General features: G+C 41.9%; 2 protein-coding genes across 4 annotated transcripts; one reads left to right on the forward strand and one right to left on the reverse strand.

The window, feature by feature from the left end:
- colec11 (collectin sub-family member 11) lies at nucleotides 1-4473 on the reverse strand. 3 transcript variants are annotated; one of them, XM_062523679.1, is made up of 8 exons: nucleotides 4219-4473; nucleotides 3397-3462; nucleotides 2824-2985; nucleotides 2571-2642; nucleotides 1497-1568; nucleotides 1366-1419; nucleotides 1183-1278; nucleotides 1-904 (listed from the first exon to the last, which is right to left on the reverse strand). In XM_062523679.1, exons 3-8 carry the CDS (start codon nucleotides 2951-2953, stop codon nucleotides 489-491), a joined length of 840 nt encoding a protein of 279 aa, XP_062379663.1. In that variant the 5' UTR covers nucleotides 2954-2985; nucleotides 3397-3462; nucleotides 4219-4473; the 3' UTR covers nucleotides 1-488. The 3 variants fall into 3 exon arrangements, with proteins under 3 accessions (XP_062379663.1, XP_062379662.1, XP_062379664.1); XM_062523678.1 differs by having other exon boundaries at nucleotides 3397-3533; XM_062523680.1 differs by having other exon boundaries at nucleotides 1-886; nucleotides 3397-3533; nucleotides 4219-4293.
- Nucleotides 4474-12496: 8023 nt separating this feature from the next.
- Nucleotides 12497-13707, forward strand: htr1b (5-hydroxytryptamine (serotonin) receptor 1B). Its single transcript, XM_062523493.1, has one exon. The coding sequence runs from the start codon at nucleotides 12497-12499 to the stop codon at nucleotides 13634-13636; it is 1140 nt and encodes a 379-aa protein (XP_062379477.1). The 3' UTR covers nucleotides 13637-13707.
- The last annotated feature ends 5994 nt before the right edge of the window (nucleotides 13708-19701 follow it).

Raw genomic sequence — 19701 nt, forward strand, 5'->3', positions numbered from 1 at the left:
TTAATCTTAAAAGATATAATTAGTGGATCAGTATCCCAAGATGGGGAATTTACAGCTGAACATGTTTTGGTAGAAATGATGAAGATATGTAATATTTAAAAAGTTATTACATACAAATCAGCAAAATAATTACACCTTTCATGTTTAACAAATACTACATAACAACATTGTTTTAAAATATATTTTAATATTTCAGTTTCTAATTTGTGTCAATGAAATCAAAGCAAATAATCCAAACAAACTGTCATAACTAGACATAGCTGTGACATAAACGAAAATGGCAATATTAGAACTTTGATAAATGATTTTTTTTGTTGTTGATCATTTCATCCACTGACATTCAAACTTGATTGACTAACACAGATACCCTACACTCAGTGATTTCTCTGGGGATCTGTAGGCTTCTGCGAGGAGCAATCAATGAAAAGGCAGTAAAACAACAAAGAGAAAAAGATAACGGTGTCCACCCATCTGTTCACCTACCTTTCCTACTGCATGACATTTGCTTTGTCAAATTCACACACAAAGTACATGGTGAGGCTACAGGCCACATCTATCCACTCTCCTGCTGCCACCATCTCCACGCAGTCCTCATCCTCGTAGGCGTTGTTTGGCTCGCCCTCGCGCCACTTGCTGAAAGTGCTCATGGCAGACCGCTCCACATACACAAAATGGCCCTCCTGCTCTATGTCATTGAGGCCGATGAACACCCTGCCGAGGCCCGCTTCCGTGATGTACGCTGCGATGGCCGCGTTGGCCCGTTCGTCCTTGGGCATGGCCAGATGTCCGTCCCTCCCATGACAGTAGGCCTCGGCGTCTTGGTAACGCTTGGCCTCCTTCACCAGAAGGTAGACCTTACCGTCCACCTCTTTGATGCCAGCGACAGCTGCAGGGGAGGGCAGTGCTGAAAAATGAGCACTTGGGTTTCTAAAACCACACTGAACACAGCCACATGTTCACAGAGTTGCTTTTCAAACAACAGAGCAGAACACAGGTAATTGTGGGGAAAATTGCAGTCTCACTTAACGTAGTATTTACTGTCTATGTACCTAACTTTAATGAGCAGTGCATTGTAATTGCTTGTTTGCGTACCTCATTATGGTGGTTAAGTGGTTATGATCCAGTTTGCAAAATTAGTATGAAGATATGTAAACACATTCATGGAACTAACGGTAGACATACCATTCTTAATGAACTTCAACTCATTGGTTAATTGCGCCACTTGATTGTCCATTTCACCAATCATCTTCCGTAATGGTGCACACTCACAGGGGAGTCCTGTATGAAGATGAAGTAAACTCATACAGAATTCTGTCAATTCAATGTTTCATCTCAAGTCCAAGTCAGTCTAATGATTTGTCCTACCGGAGTCTCCATCAGGGCCTTTTGGTCCTGGATCTCCCATGTCTCCCTTCTCACCTGACAAAGAGACATGTATAATCTTCACCACTCCCATAAAACTGCGGTTGTTATTGAGAGATGTGATGTTACTTTACCCTTGTATCCAGGAGGACCCATCTTCCCATATCGACCCATGAGACCCTTCTGTCCTTTGATTCCAGGAGCACCTGGAAGACAACACATCATTTTTGTCACATTCCATGACTTGATATCATCCGTGAAAATATAATCGGCCAGAAATCATCTTCATTATGTAAGAATTCAACTTGGCTGTTAAAGAGTGTGTGATCCTTCCAGCTTGAGTCAAATCCTGGCCTCATTAAAGCAGCGGCAGAGGCTTGAGATCGTTAGCACTCTGTGGTCTGCAGAGACCTCTGACCCACCAGTAAACATGCGGCAGCTCTGGTTTTCTTTAGCAGGCTCTAACCAGGCAGCACATTACTCATGCTGTCAATTGCAGGAATGCAAATACATGATAATCTTCAGCCTGCGTCGGCGGAAACTCTTTAAAAACAAACTTCTGACCTGTTTGTTTTGTATACAGTATGTTGTGTGTATATAATTTACATTATACTCAAGTATTAGATGATGTAAAATGGGCTTCAATGGTTTGATGTAAAATGTGATTTGAAATAGTTTCTCAATGACACAGCCATCTGTAAACCTGTTACAGTACATTATATCTAAATACCTCATTATCATAACTTTATGCCAACATATACAGATCCACAAAAAGAAATCATCCCTTGTGTACGGCAGGGGTTCCCTTACTTTTCAGCCGTGACCCCCAAAATAACGGTGCCAGTGACTTGCGACCCCCACTATGCCCGGAGGTGTTAGAAGTATACAAATGTTGCACGCAACAGCGCACACTCACTATTGAAACACAAGCATATTTACCACACAAGCACAGAACAGCCAAACAACCATTATAATTTATAATTTCCACATCATGTAACTGTGTTTAATCTTTTGTTACAATGATGACTAAAACATGCTATTTCTACTAGTTTAAAAAAAAATAATTTCTGAAAATCATCTCGCGACCCCCTCTTTGGGAGCCACTGGTGTATGGTGTGTATGGTACGATACAACACACATCATGCAAGGGATAGGATACACATAGCACTGGAGAAATACAAGGAGAGAGATTTCATTCAAGGCCATACCGGTCTCTCCGGGGGGACCCACTCTTCCTGGCCTCCCTGGGGCTCCTTTCTCTCCCTTCTCTCCCGCCTCTCCTGTGGGGAGTCATTCATGGAAGTGGAAAACATTCACAATGCAGCACCAAAGTGGAAAAACACATCAACTGTCTCCCTGGAAATCAGCACGGAGCACATCGGTTTCTCTCCCAGCTACTTTCAAAATCAATTGGCAGGATTCCCCCTGGTGACACATAAGCTATAAGCATTGACTCTGCACCTTTCAGTCCGGGGACAAGGATCTGGACAGAGCACGGCTCCTCTGACATCTGTTGGCCTCGCGCTGAAGTCACCAGCGTCAGTCCCAGGATGGTCACTAACACGCGCGATGAAAGCTCGTTCCGGTGCATTCTGAGACACTGCCAACATACAAACCTCCCCACTGAGGCATGATAAACATTAGACCATATTAATTCACCAGCAAATTTTACGCCAGCACAATTGAAACTGCACACAACATGAGCTAAAAACTGAACAGAGTTTGCACAATAGTCACAGCAAATACCAAATAGCAGAGAAAATTAGGTGTACAGAAACTCATAAAGACTTCCAAAATAGGTAGCCTACTAATGCACCCCAACAATGCATGGGCCTAAGGTTTGGTCATATCTTCAGACAGAGCTTCATACTGAAATTACTTGATGAAATTCGAACAAATCAATAAACATGCAAAACATTCCTGCTATGAAACTTGTCTTTATACTCAACAACAACTTTATTGCAGATCTCATGTATTTTGGATTCTGAAGATAATCATTTTATGTAAATGTAGCTATGTAAAGCAGCAACTTACCACTTAAAAATATCCAAGCCTCTGTGGCTGGGTGATGGTAAATATGGTGTAGGTTTCAATGAGCTACTGGAGTCAACAAAAGTGAACTCAGTCTGGGTATTTCTCACGTTCACACACTAGACCCCACAAACTGAACGCTGTGTGAGGGTGAAGCAAAAGAGTCAACACGGACATTATTTACAGATAAAGTGGAGCACTGGGCTGTGCTCAGATAATTGCTTGGGAGCAATCAGGGTCATTGGCAGCATCAGGCCCTCCCTGATAACACGAGCATTCTCTGTGAAATGATGGATGATCAAGAAACAACATTCTTGCTGATTGGAATGGACTTAAAAGACTACAAAGTTGCAGTTATCAACACAAACTGCACAATGCATTGCCGAGTGAAATTTCACAGAGCCCTATTTCAACTGGTGTGAAATTGGAAAATTATTGTCCACAAGGTGGCAGTAGAATATCATGTAGCCTACCGATGTGTGCAATTGTGTAGTGTGCATAATGCAGGTTTGAACTGATGCCTGCTAACAAAGAATTCTTAGAAATGTGCACATTTTTAATGAAACAAAATTATGTGTTTCTTAGTGTTGAGGGATACATTTTGAACATTTAGAGTGTTTTGTCACTCACTGCCATTGATATACTGATGCTGCTATAACACTGATACATGCACTTACTAGAAAGCCTATTTATAATAAAGAGGCAATGCTAAAAATTACAATAGTTAAGGGAAAGCCCTTCAAATAATAATTCACTAATCTTCTAATGCATAAGAATACCTTATTGTGTTAAAGGCTGCCCTTATGAAAATATACAGTATATTACCTCTGTTGCTCTTCAACATGCATCCAACTTCCTTAATTGTTCCTTAATAGTTCCTCGAAGCTCTGTAGTATATACGGTCATAATCAGTATCTTTTGTTAGTCTGTTACCAGCAGTTATATTGTAGATCATTCAGACACATTTTGATATTTAAAAGGAACAATTTGTGGTGGTTTTGCTTCCTGAGGAACCTAACTCTGCGCAAAGAAAGTAAGCATATTAAAAATATCAAATGAAGGGGTTCAATTTCATCGCTCATTTAATGTTCTTAATGAAAAAGTACCCAGAGACTTTCATGCTTAGTGGGTCAGAAAATCACCAATGGTTGTTAGATCATAGCATTAAGATGTAGTATTATGACCATATAACACTGGCCGTCTGTCATGCAGTTATGCAGAGTCGTATAACCCTAAGGAAATCAAAAAGATTAATCTAAGGGTGATTTTGACATTGGTCCTTGTTTGTGATTGCATATAGATCTGCAGAAAATGCAGCAAGCTCAGTTCTTTACTGCCATCTTCTTAATTCAGATTCCATAAAGCCCACTATTGTAGTTTGCAAAACCCTTGGAGAAACACAAATCATGTAATAAGAATCAGCAACAGATTGGAACAAGCTCATCTGACCTGCCATTGGAATAGCTGGAAGCCTTAACATTAGATTATCATTTCATGTTGTAATGCTCCAATAGGCAAAAAAGCTGTGGATTTCGAGCAATGCACGGATTAAATATATTCAACGAAGAAGAGATTACTGGAGGTGGGAAAAGTTAGCTGAGAGTTTTTTAGTGCCTGCTGCTGCAGTTGTTCTTGCAAAACAAAGAACATTGATCTCACCATAATCCTCCTCCTCCCTCACGTTCGGCTTTTATCTGCTCTGCCAAAGGAGACCGTAAAGTCTCTACCACTCCCTGATCCACCACCACAAGAATATCACAGCGCCCTTCATGAGGAGGTGAGAGTTCAATGCTGAGAATCGCTCTAGACAGGGCAAAAACAGGTCTCACATAAATGCATTTTGATTGTTATCCAGCTGCAACTAAAATAGAACTATATTTGCATCTCAGTGGCACTTTGTTGTTGATGTTGTTTCACCCATTCGTTTTTGATATATTATATCTTTCGGAGTGCTGTGTTCCAGAATAAATTCCTTGGCCTATTAGATTAGGGACTGTGTTGATGTCTGTATTGTGTAGAGGAGTGCCTGTTGAACCTCTCTAAGCAGGTTGCGTTTTCATATAGCTCAGACAGGGTGAGAAAATCAACAGAATTTCAATGTCGATCTTCATTTGAGAATACGCACAACATTTCACCTTCACTGCTGTAAGCTGTTAGCCATTCTCTGTCCACAGAGATCTAACTACCTGGTACTCTGAAAAAAAAGGAAAAACAGAAGATTTCCATAAACGATGGCTGAACGAGATGACACCTCAAAATGAAGTGACCTTTGCAGGAGATGCCTGGGGAATTTAAATACACTTTTCCTCCGCCATCTATTCTCCATTTGATTATGGCATTTGATTTCTGCATTAGTGAGACACTTTTATCTCATCACTCTTCAGTCACGTTTCACATCATTTAGTGCTGTCAGCTCACTGTTATTACCCAGGTCTACTGCAGACAAACAAGGGGGGGCCCAGGAGGCTCCATGGATTTGTTTCACCGTTAAATGGAAAACGATTTGAATTAACAGTGGATTACCTCCTAAAAGTGGAGAGAGAAAAGTGCACATACACGTCATGGGAAACCAAGATGCTTAAAAACAGACTGGAAACACAAGAAAAATACAACTTATTAAAAAATAAACAAATAAACAAGGACAACAACATAGAGAGGGAGAGACATGGAAAACAGTCGACTGCTGGAAATGCTGTTGTGGAGACAAGAGGATTCCTCTTCCCTAATGGCCACGCCAGCTCCGGAACCAAAATAATTATCATAATCTCTGAGGGTCGTTGAGACAGATGATCAATCATCTGCTTAACTCTTTGTCAGAAAATGACTGGTAGAAACCTGACCCGACACACACACAAACACACAAGTGCACTCTGAAGCCAAATGGACAGGACACGAATGAAAGCTTTTCTCTCATGGCATAGAAGATGTGGCAAAAAATAAACTGAAAATGAGCCCCCAGCTGCACAAACACCAACACAAGTGCACACTGAAGACAAATGGACAGTAAACGAACGGAGGCTTTCCTCTCATAGCTGAGAAAAAAGTGGGAGAACTGAAAATAAAAAATATGGTCTCTGGAAGGGACAGACCTAAAGGGAGTCCTGTCGACTCTCTAAACCCATCATTAGAGCTCTAATGCCGCGCTGTGCTCCCTCCGGTGACATTTTTAGCATGCTAATTTGATCCAGCAGACTGACCCAATACTGTATGTCATCCTTAGCCTAATTGCTCCACTTAGATGGCAATAGCAGCTCTACTAAGGGATGAAATCATATCATTCTTGGTCAATTGACATCTTCCCCTAATAGCTGATTATGAGACATTTGTGTTTTTATAAGGTCACAAAATAGAGAACAGGGTAACGTGTTGGTATACACAAAATGGCCCGATGAAAGAGGACTTTTTACTTTTTTAGTTTTTACTTTTGTGAAGTTTGTATTGTGTCAAGCTGTCTCTTCATGAACTTGTAGTTCACCCCAGGAAATGGGGGCTATTTGTCCTGAGTGTAAAAGCATACCAAGGGCCCATCAGGCATTAGAGTTGCAGAGTACTTACCAAAATGCATTTGCCATGAGTAGCAGGCTATGGTTCAAAGGATGCTTAAAAGTCTGATGTGAAATGAAGTCATTTGGAAGCTTCAAGACTCAGTCCATTTCAGTAGCTGGGTTGTTACACCCTCTTTTCTCACCATCATATCACTGGGTTGATCTGTGGCTGAATCATTTATGGGCAACCCGGTCTTAGAGGAGTTGCGCCTTAAAGTGCAACATGCCAAACCGACTGAGGACTCAGAGATACAGTACAGTATGAGCACACCTCTGGTTCCACAAACAGAGCACTGTACTGTACACACACACACACACACACACACACACATTGACACTTATGTAATCAAACACACACAAACACAGACAGTCTGATGGACAAACAGAGGGGGAGAGAGGTAATGAGGGAAGCTGTCCATGGCTGAATTACTGTAAACTAAACCAAACACTGAATGCTTCACAGTTCTGAAAACGTGGCTGGAGTCGTGCAAAAATGTAGGAGCAATGAAGATACACTATGATCAATGCAGGGTTCATTAAGGACTGTCTCTCCAGCTGAAAGAGCAACAAAACCTAAACTGCAAAACTTCCACAAAACAGATTACTCTTTGCTGATCCCACAAAAGAAATATAATATGTTTGACCTGCATGTATCTTTTCGACCCCTCCTTGATGACTTTGCAATGTGCAATTGGATTTGCCTGAAATCATTCTTTCATTAGCAGGGACCAGGAACACGTAGTCATAATCTACTGCAGTTAGCAAATCTCATAACTCGATTTATCTCCCCGAACGATGTTAGAGCCATAAGCAGGCGGGCCCAGAGCAGATTCTGCATCTGATCAGCTCACAAGTAATTGGTTTAGTCGTTCTCAGCTCGGAGAGCATTTTATTGTGTCTGTATGGAAACTCCTACGATCAAGCTTCATCGGAGAGCTCCAAATCATGGCACACAGACAACTGTATTAAGCCCTGTGGCCTAATGCCATGCTATAAAAGGGCCATGTGAAAAGGAGGCCTCTTCTTTTCATGTGCCCACTCATGCCCCATGAGCTCTAAATATGGCTCAGACACCTCCATGGCCATTCATAAAGGACTTTTTGTACCTACAGTACACTTGCATTCAAGGGGCGCAAAGGGATGCACAACCCTTCCATTAGAGAGGTTTTATGTGTGATGTGAACACATATTTGTGTGCATTAGACTATGTTCATAAGGACTATTTTGGCGAAAACAGTATTCAAAGAAAATGAATGTGATAAATCCCTGCTGATACATTTCAACTGCGATCGTGGGGTATGTAATTTCACCCCTCTGGAATGGTTCAGCCCATTGTGTTAATTGGGCTGATTGGTTGAGCCTACAGTATTTAAAGGCTGGGTCATGTAATGTAACCCTACAGTCCCATTTGCTACAAGAGACAGCGACAAAGCGGCAGCTTGCCATTCATCTTCAAAGAGAGAGGCTGTTGCGACGAGCGACAAGTGGTCGCAGTGTTGCGAGCAAGGCGTGGCCAAAATAGACAAGTCCTGAGCGATGTGACAAGACGACTGCCCTCTGCAGTGAAGTCGGCATGACATTCGTTGCACTAGGCCTAGTAGTTTTTATGTCTGTGTATTTGCTGGGTTAGCTGGACTACAAATAAAATCGATTTCATCCTGGACTGCCATCTCTTGCACTTTATCCTGTGACCAGCACCATCCAGTGGCACACATCCCTAAGAAGGCCTTGGTCCTTCAGAGGAGGATAAACCATTGAGAAGTAGAAGTGAGAAAAGTGTAAACATAATTTTGATCTGCAGCACATACATGTATTTATTGGATCAATATGAAATACAGGGTCAGCAAAGACTGAACATTTCTAATGACCTGATGGTTTTCACTAAATCAGAGTAGAGTGAAAATCAACGATAACGCAACGATGCAACAATGCTTCACAAAATGCACTTGACCTTGACTTCAAAACATCCCATCATCAGCATCCTGTATTTTAAAAAATAAAATGCTGCAACGAACCTTCCCAATGAAAGCTACTGTAACAAACTCTGTCATGATTTAAAGCATGGGTAAACATTTCACCATGTGGAAATGTTGCCATTTGACACAATTTCCCCACTGCGGCTTCCTACGCAGGACAGGGCCTTAATTAGAAGTATTACGGCACCTGAGGGGCATGTTAAAACTCCAAACTCGCCTCCTTCTTAGCGTACATCACAGATTTCCATATCGCAAACACATTTCCAGTTGCCTGAGGACCACTGATAAATCACCTGACCTCCATGCATGATTATCATCCCCAGGGGGCAAGTCTGCATGGCTAGCTCATAAATCCCAGCAGATTCCATGTATCTACATGGGGAACCCACGCGTGGTTGGAGACCTTGACATTACATCTACGCCGCCATGATTCTGAAATCTGCAGTAGTTTATGTTGAGAGTATCGGGGTCAGGATGTTCTCCGCATGCAAAGTGGGTGCTGGGTAAGACTGGATGGGACATGATGCATGTTTTGGATTGCACGTTTGATTTCAAAAGGAGAGATTTTTAGATGTTTCGTAAATGCACATCAATCAGTCATTCTACTTCATGGACCAAGATTACCAGCCATTTATTTTCACTTACACTTTGACTTCAATGTGTTAAATTGGAAAAAATAATTGTCAGAGTTAATTGGTGTCATTTATGAAAAGGCTATTTGCCATGCCTCACTGGTCTTCTTGGGTTGGCTAGATGACTTTGTTTTTTCATATCAGAATAAGTGGCTGTAATGTAATGAACCAATTTTATTGCCATCAACAAACCGAGTAAGGGGAGTGGCTCTGCGTCCTCTCTACAGCTGTTGTCTTCCTACAGATTTTTAACAGAATGATGATACAACTTCTAGAAATTTCACCCCGAGTCCTTCAAAGTTCCCAGAAACATCAGCTCCCATTGTCGGGTGTGGATTAACCGCAGACAGCCTCACAACTGTAAATAATCCTGTAGTACACTCCTCCCTGACACAGCGTCTAGACTGTGAGGAATCAATATTTGTTGTGCTGTTTGGAAGAATTAAATTTGATTAGCCTAATTTACACACATTCAGTCAGTAATATCACAGCACAGCAAGTATGAAATGTTTAATTCAAGAATCAAGATTCAAGAATGTCTGAAGAGGTGCTTTTTAGTCTTTGAGTTACAGTAGGTGTATTGTGCATCTTCTCAAAATCCACCTGGTCTGCATCACAAATTCTCAAATATGGTTTAGTGTATCATGCATAAAACATGATTAAACCCACCAGTCAATAATAGGTCGGTGATGTTAATGATAAATTATTGAAGATAAATTACAAAAAAACTTAAACGTTAACGTTAAAGTAGCCTGTGCCCTACTATGACTTTTTAAAAGGCCATGGACTGCCATCTCTTGCACTTTATTCTGTGACCAGCACCATCCAGTGGCACACATGCCTAAGAAGGCCTCCTATGATTCTGACTGCCAAGATACCGAAGGTAATGGTATCCAAGTGCAGAAACTTAACATTCTGAATGATGGACTTTATTGGAGTTTATTTAATTTTCTATTATCTACCCCCAATACTCCTCTCTTGTTACTATGTGGGTAGATATTACAGAGACAATTGCAGACACATTCAGAAGACGAACTCCCCATTACAAGAGTGATGGATGCACAGCATACAGTGAGGATATGGGAGACAGAAAGGGTCAAGCAGGAGTGTGATTTTATACTATTCTAAACTGCTAATGCCTTAGATGACTCCTAATGCATTTTCACTAAAAGGAATACTGTAGATAGATAGAGAGATAGAGAGATACAGTACTTTATTGATCCCCAAGGGGAAATTCAAGCAGATCAGATGTAGATCATAACAAACTAACAAAAGTAACCAAAAACATTTGGAAGTACATTTATACAGGTATACTGGTATAATTACTACACAAGCCATTAAGTAGGCTATATAATGTACTTTCTGCACGTTATTCATGGTCACTGTGTTTGAGATGGCTATTGGCATTTTTAGAGTATAATCTGTTTTTAACAACCAGACCACCAACCCGATGTGCTGCTGGCAATTACACAAATGGAGCCGGGACTGCGCTTTCCTCCCTAAATAAACAAGATAAGTCATGCCCTGCCACTGCAAACAGCAACCGCATATTAAGGCTTTCAATTGCAACACTCTTAAATGGTCACGCACAGGAGACGCACCAGCCTGGTAGAAAAGATAAATAAACAACCAGAATAAAAGAATATTGTCTGGACTTTATGAGGAAAATGGCTACCCTGTAGCACATTTGTTAGCTTTTGATTTTGTCAAACAATGAGACACTCAACAAATCCTCAAGGAACTTTCCGTGTTGCATTGAAAGGCCACGTTACTTACCAGGGTGTTTGGCCGACACATGGGTAAGGAAAAAAGCAGCCATAAGGACAGGGTGCTGTATCCTGCTGCAAAAGCTAACAAGAAAATGTCATTCATCTTCAGGGTTATTGCCCAGTGGGATGAAGCACAGTCACAGTTAGTGACCAAATGAAGCAAGTGACAGTATTCAGAGAGATGGGGATGTGGACAGAGTACGGCTCAGTAGTAGCCCCATGGGCAGCTGAATGCCAGACTCAGGACATAATTTGTGGTTATGTTCTATGAAACTGAAAAGGTGGATAGGTGTAGTGTCAACATTCAATATCAGCTCACTAGGGCCTTTTGACTGATCAGCTTCAGCAGCAGTGTTGTCCTCACCAGTTTCTATGTAGAGTCTATGCAGTACTGAGCCTTTATACTGACGTTTATTGATAGATAGATAGATAGATAGATAGATAGATAGATAGATAGATAGATAGATACTTTATTGATCCCCAAGGGGAAATTCAAGATGTTTTGTTACATGTAAACAACCGACTGACACTGATAAAAGTTAAATAGACCTATAAAGGTATTTTCTTCATGTACTGTAGTAGCACTGGTTACCATAACACAAACTCTTGCGTAATCGACATTTTAAAGAGAAAATGGGAGAGCACTAAGACCCAGAGGATGTTGGCAGCTCTCAAGTAAGGAGACTGGAGTGATCATAGCTACAAGTTTCATCGGAGTCAGCTATATAAAGCCAAGTCCTTAACCCACCTACCAGCAAAAAACGGATGCTACCCTCTATTCAAGGTGCTTTGAGCCTCATCGCTAAAGGGGTAAACTAACCCTTTCGTGTGAAAATCGATATTGTTTCATGTTTCTAATGGCCTAAATATTTTACTTCCCTATTTATTTTCGAACGTACTATTAAATGAAAAATGATGAAGGGTAAAAGGAAAGAAAAACGAATCGAAATGCAACATTTGGGAAAGCCACGAAACTTTTTGAGAGTACAAGAAGAACGAAGACGTGGATCAAATATTCAAAAAAATCTATGATTCCTGAAATCAAAATAAGCCGGGTGTACGCGTATTCGGAGGATACTTGTCAACTTTGTTTAAATGGGCTGACACAGAGAGAACCATTTCTGAATACATTTCAGTATGAAATAGACAATTACCTTATTCTTGTGAAAGGGGGCTGAGGGATGGATAGCCCAAATAACTTGAAGCCAACATCACCGAGTTTTGGTCAGGTATATAACAACTCCACCAATGATGCCAATGTATCTCATTCATCTCAACCTGGTGAAAAGACCACCGACTTAATTTTCCAAACAAGTCTAGCTGTCATTCTTTGCATTATAACTTTGGCAACAACATTATCAAATGCTTTTGTCATTGCAACTATTTCGCAGTCACGGAAGCTGCATACCCCGGCAAACTTTCTTATAGCATCTTTAGCGGTGACGGACCTTTTGGTATCCATCCTGGTGATGCCCATTTGCGTGCTGTACACAGTAAGTCATATATGGACTCTTGGTCAAATTATTTGCGACATTTGGTTGTCTTCGGACATAACATGCTGCACGGCGTCTATACTGCATTTGTGCGTAATAGCCCTGGATCGTTATTGGGCTATAACGGACGCGGTTGGGTACGCCAAAAGGCGCACACCGGCGAGGGCAGCGGGTATGATCGCCACAGCTTGGGTCATTGCTGTGTCCATCTCTCTACCTCCACTGTTCTGGCGCCAAGAAGTAAAAGCTGAAAATGTGACTAGTTGTTCTGTGAATACCGATCACATATTCTACACGATTTACTCTACGTTCGGAGCGTTCTACATCCCAACTTTGCTGCTTATCGTTCTTTACGGGAGGATATATGTTGAAGCCCGAAAGAGAATTCTGAAACAGTCACCGAAAGTTGGCAAAAGGCTCACGTCTGCACAGCTGGTCAGTAATTCGCCTGGATCTGTTGCTTCGACTAGTCCCTTGCACTTTGGACGAAAAGACTATGGGTTAAATGATACGAATGTGCACCAAGTTCAGGTGACTCTGTCGGACGGACTACTGGAGAAAAAGAGAATCTCCGCTGCTAGAGAGCGGAAAGCGACCAGAACCTTGGGTATAATTTTAGGAGCTTACATAGTATGTTGGTTGCCGTTTTTCATCTATACACTGCTGGTGCCACTATGTTCGTCATGCTTTCATCAAGAGTTATTTGATTTTTTCACATGGCTTGGCTACCTCAACTCGTTGATAAATCCAATAATCTACACCATGTCCAACGAGGATTTCAAAAAGGCTTTCCACAAACTCCTGCGATTTAGATGTTGTGTATCTTAAACAATGTAAAATACTCAACTAAAATCATTTAAAGCAATGTTAAATGAAAAATGGCAATGAATGAAAGTCAAATCCAAGGCAACAATACTGAGGTAAAGTAAGTATGGACATTTGAACTAGTTTAATTAAAAATGTTGTCTAAAACCAGTAATGAGGTGGAGATCAGGGGACCATTCACGATTTAATCTCACTGTCAATTGCTAGGAGTCATGTTGATTGTTTGTTATGCCTTGGAAATTGCCAAACAAGAATAGACCTCAAGACTAAGGTTAAAGTACAAATATGTATTTCCTGGGCAGTGGCATGGGCTTTGTAATAAGATGAATGTCATAAATTGAGTAAATCCGAAGTAATATTTACTCCACGAAAACAGGTCTGGCTCATATTTGCTGAGTAAACATGCATCTATACAGTCTCCATGCGCTGTGCATACACCCTTCAGCTGTTTGCTCCGATGGACATTGCCGTTTTGGCAGCTAAAGATAAAAGGCATTGTTCCTTAGTACAGTGTTTAAGTAGCCATGAGCTACAGCTACAATATGGGTTCCATAACTAAAATGACTGGAGGGAGACTCAGAGCATGTTTCCTTTAAGACAGCAATGACTTGTAACATGTCATGTGCCATATCACCTTGTACCTAAGGGATAGCTGTCTGTATGCTGAGATTCTATTCCACAAGGCATAATGAAATGCTTTGCAATAAAAGGGACAAGGAAACCAAGCTTGGTCTCATCGTAGTCTTTTCATGCTGCAATTGTCATTCAAGACTGTGTGTACTATCTCTTCACGATGGAAACATATTGATTAGTCATTATGTCCAGATTTGGTCCAGTTACTGTTGACATCTTGCTGCTATTAAGGTGGATATAATTGATCAGCTACAGTAAATGTACAATTAGCCTACAGCATTTTCCTGAATGAATCTTAATTGATTCATATGCTATTTGAATGTGATGCATACTATATGTTTTTTCACCATTTGGATAACATGTTTCACCAGGCATAAATGCAGACTCACATGACCTCCTATTTGATACCTCTGGACTCGCCTCCAGTTTGCATCAAACACCTGGCTCACCAGATGTGACCAACCTCTGTACACAAAAAAAAACACAGAATGGAGAGAGTTTGAGGTAACAGGTGGGGGGTTTTATGTGAGATTCCTTCAAAAGCTCAGAGCTAGTCATGCGTCGTCATAATCAGACATCTCTCCCTTTGGCTATGAATTGAGCTTAACAATCGGAACAGCTAAGCTGTGGACTTAACTGCAAACAGGAACAAGACGGAGTGAATCATACCAGTTGGATGAGTCTGGGGGATTGGGTGTAAGATCATTACAGCATTACAGAGCACTGTAACTAAATTACATTCTGGAGTAGAAATTGCTGAGGAAAAAAGGAAAGCAGTGCATGAAACTTTCAGGTTGATGAAATTGGTTTGGAGAACCATGCTTTGACTTCTATGAAACACACAACAGTTACAGTACAATCCAAACTGGGCCACAGTGAGTGATGAGAAGAAAAGAGTTATTAATTTAACAGCATAACATACTGTATATATATATATATATATATTTTGTTGTTGTTGGGGGGGGGGGATTCAAGGGGAAAAGCTGGAATAATTACATTACCATGCAATAATATGCACTAAACCGGTCCAGAGTGAAAGTGTATTACTGTGGCTCTAATAGTCTGTGCACATACAGTACATAACCCCTCTTGTCCTCTAAAAAATGAATGAGTCCATCACTTATTTGTGGCATTTGGCTGTGGTCATAAAGACTCTTTCAATTTAAAAACAGTTGACCTTACAATAATGAGCTGAAATTAGTGAGACGTAACAGAACATTAACACATCAGCATTAAGGGTGGCTTGACTGTTTGTGTTTAGATCGATGATTTCTTCACAGAGGGCACACAGAAAATTGTCTGAGGGTGTGTCTCTCTCTCTCTCTCTGTGCTCTCTCTCTTCTTGTCTTGAGTGTGTGTGTTTGCTTGTTTGTGTGTGGTATAGAGGCCACGATGCGAGATAATTGATTTTTATTAATAAGCAACAATGACACAAGCAAAATATTGCACCTGCCAGTGAGCTCAATTGGTGTGAACATATGCCATGGGTGGTATTGCTCAAAGCTATTTGGGTGTCTCTCTCCAACAAAACAAGACCATTCAGGGTGTTAATTGAAAGTCACAGTTCCATCTGTATAATACCTTTGTCTGGAACTGTTTTTATGACTTCAAAATATTAATGACTGAGCTCCTCCTATGCTTTTATGTTCCATGAATTTATTGACTTTAATACTCAGTTTGTGACAGCACTGTGGGCAGGCACTGTAAACCAAATTGCCCCATCTGAATGAATGATATATTCGATAGATTCATAGTCATTCTGACTGTGTTGCTATCATTTTTCCCATCCTACCACCAGAAGTAACAGCGTGTGAGTCATTGCTAAGTATAAACATATGGCAGATCAGGAAAATATTCAAAGTTAGGAGGAGAACGCTTTATGTAAAAAAACAAAAACAAAAAAAAACATATTTTCTATTGTGAGAGAAGCCTCGAGTACACTGAGACACTTATCCACGAAGCAATAATCCAAAAGCTTTGCCAAGATACCTCTGGAAACCACACAGAGGCTTTGTTGGTTGGTTTAATGCATTACTCTTACACCACATTGATAAGAACACTAATGGCATCTAATGTAGCTGGGGTTTTGGATCTGAAGGTCAACACTGCAGGACGGAATATCAACACATTTCACGATCAGCCGGTTCTGCCGCATGGACTTGTGATCCTCTAGTGTACATACTGCTCCTCATACTGCTGTCGCTCTGTCCACATGGGGATCAGCAGAATTGGATTGCCCTAAGAGAGGCTAGTAAATTGAATAGCTGTTTATTTATGATGCTGTATGATGTGTGGTGGCAATCTATTTACAAACTGTTTTATGAAGCTGCTGTAGTTTTCAATCAAATGTATTATGCAAACGTGCATGTGTGTGTGTGTGTGTGTAAATGTCTACATGTTGATGTACAGTATGTAAAAAGACATTACAGTCCAAGGTCAGTATACTCTCCCTTACATGTCTGCCCTGAATTTTCATTGACAGAAGCCTCTACGCTATGGTGTGTCCTGTGAAACTGTGTGAAAGCCTGAAGCACAATCTCATTAGCTGTGAACATGCCTCTAGAGGACCGTTAGTATCCTCCGTAAACTCTGCCTCCATCGCCCCCCAAGCCCGCCCTAGCCTAGCCCAGCCCGGCCTGCCTGCCTGCCCCTCACCCCCCTTCTCCTGGAAGCAGTGTCCTCTGGAGCCCTGGGCCCAGGAGCAGTGGCAGGTCAGCACCCCGGAGAGCGCCGACAGAGGAGCTGAAGGCAGGAGAGCGGTGAGGAGAGGAGAGGAGAGGGGAGCGAGAGAGGAGCGAGAGGGGAGGGACGAGGTCGTTAGTGCGGAGACAGGGGCCTCTCTCTCCCTGTGTCTGGCCCCCTGGTGACTGGCGTTTCCTTCAGCTCTATTTCACACAGCTCTACAGCTGACACCCAGAACTCCTGTGGCCTCTCACAGAGCAGATTGAGCCACGCGGATAACAGTGGTCTGAGCCACTGTTGGCATGCTTGCCGTCTTACCTCTGTTATCTCAATACGGTGTCTGCTGGCACAGATTGAGTGCTACCTTAATGGAAACTGACATTAGCGATCAATGTTTATATATACTTATTTAATAATTTATATAAATATTGGCAGCTATGAAAGGTCAAAAGCGATGTAGGTCCTTCCACGAACTGCCAATTTATTTACCATTTGATGGCTCATAGAGTGTAAGAAAAACCTGCCCATCTTCACATCAAGGGGTGTAAATTAGCATTGTAAAATGGCAAGCACACACTGGTTTCAGAAGTGTTCAGTCAGCTTGCCCGGGGAGACTGTTGGCATGGCTACGTTACGGCTCTCGTTGTAAGTCACGGCCTCTTAACAAGCCCTTCAACTGTCACATGGTTAATCACCTGGAATCCCCGTCTCTCATTTTTGTGAGTCCATAAACACGGTCTGTGTATGTGGCTCCCATCCAGCCCAGCTGCATGGCACTAAGGGCTTAGTTGCCATGGTCCGAAAGTCCCATTTGCAGTCACTGCTAGGGCAGACAGAGTGATAAAGAAGGGGATGCAAGACATGAACAGAGGGAGTAGCATAGTTTTGAAAACAGGAGACATAAAAGCTATACATTACACCAGCAACCCTCTTGGACGAAATGACTACTGGAAAGCAGGAGAGAACAAAGTGTCTTAACGACTGTGAAAATGGAGCAGCCAGCAGCTTTTTCATGTTTGGCATTTCTCTGCCATTTGTACCTCAAAATCCAATAACACACCTGTCATTCTTTCCCTTAGTATGAAGAGATGTAATACAAATAGACTAAAGCCCTGATTCAGGAAATCTGTTCCGTTTATTTTTAGTGCAAACAAATAAAGAAACCAAAGGAGAGAACATGTCAGCCACAGCTGCATTCAGAAATCCCTCTTTTCACATCAGGGATTCAGAGTTTCTTTTTTTGTCAGTTCAATCGCAGGCGAGGATGTTCAATGTAGGCGAGCGAATTAAGCGAGCTGGTCTAAAACTGGCCGTGAGTCCACCAGGGCCCAGTGCCCAGAACACGGAACGCGGCCATGGTCCTGAAGGAGAAAAAGCCAGGCTGTCATCACTTGTCAGCCGGCCTTCTCTTCCCCGGCTGTGGAAAATAGAGCCCTCCCTTGGGGTGTCTTGATAAATGGGCTCAATTTTGCAGTCCAACATGCTTTCCACTCTCACCTCTGGAGCGATCCGCAGAAAGAGACCTGTGCAACCCGCACACGCCTGCTCCAACAGGGTCAAAATTCCAGAGGAAGTGTGAAATTGTTTCTATTCCATTAAGCCTCAAATCAAATCATATGTTAAAGGTGATTTCACCACACTTCATATGGAACATAGCCCATTTCCTGTGAAATGCGCTGAATACTGTAGGTGATTCGTAAAGTCTTTATGCATCTCAGATGTAATACTCTCCGATTTCACTTTTCCTCTCAAAGGGTTTTTAACTGTTTTGCCCTACAATGAAAATCTGAGAGGCTCTGTTCCTGCCTGATCCTCTACACAGCACCTCTGATATCCCTGTGTGTGTGTGTGTGTGTGTGTGTGTGTGCGTGCGTGCGTGCGTGCGTGCGTGCGTGCGTGCGTGCGTGCGTGCGTGTTCCCTTCTCCATTAACCACAGTGTAGTCCTGTATTTCCATTGTTGGACGGTATCATTACCATAAGAGAGAGCTGATATCACATTAGCATGGATCGGCCCTTCTCTCGGTCATCATCCTGCCCTGCTCTATGAAAGAATAATGGGGCCCATCTCTCCACCCTGCTCGTGCAGGGAGCCTTATTAGGCCATCCGCTGCCCTCTTGCTCCTGCTCTGATGAGGCCGCTTTACCATAGTGCTGATCTGATGCCACCACCCGCGGAATCCCTGATTTTGCACCCCTAGCAGCATATAAATGAACTTGACTTTAGAGCAGCAGGAGCCTAATCAAACACTTCATGCACCTCCAGGTTTTCTAAGTGTCCTGACTGATCTGTCCTTTACTGTAAGCAGTGCTTTTTGGATGCACTATGAACTCCTAAGAGTTAGTTGTATCAGAGTGGGCTTTGTGATGGGAAATTATGTTGAATGGCTCAGGAGGTAGAGATAGAATTAAGCTTGTTGTCTTTCTCTATATTGTGGTGCTTTATTGGATCTTTTTTACTTATTTGTGAGGTTAAAGGAGAGCTCCAGCCATTTTGTCGCAAGGAGGATACTAACAGAGAGCCTCTGTTGTCACAGAGTACTCATAATTCTCATCATTTATTTCCGCATTTAGTTATTTATTTATCTGAAAGTCATCATTGGTCCCCCTCCCCCATCCTCCATTCATTCATGTTAGTGCTGTGGCAGTTCAGCTGTCATTTGGACCGTTTTCATGTTCTTACATAGTCATCAATATTAATATATCGCCATTGCAATGCTCAATCATCGTTTTTTGGAAATAACCTTCAGATTTT

This window comes from Sardina pilchardus, chromosome 20 (genome assembly GCF_963854185.1).
Source record: "Sardina pilchardus chromosome 20, fSarPil1.1, whole genome shotgun sequence".
Lineage (NCBI taxonomy): Eukaryota > Metazoa > Chordata > Actinopteri > Clupeiformes > Clupeidae > Sardina > Sardina pilchardus.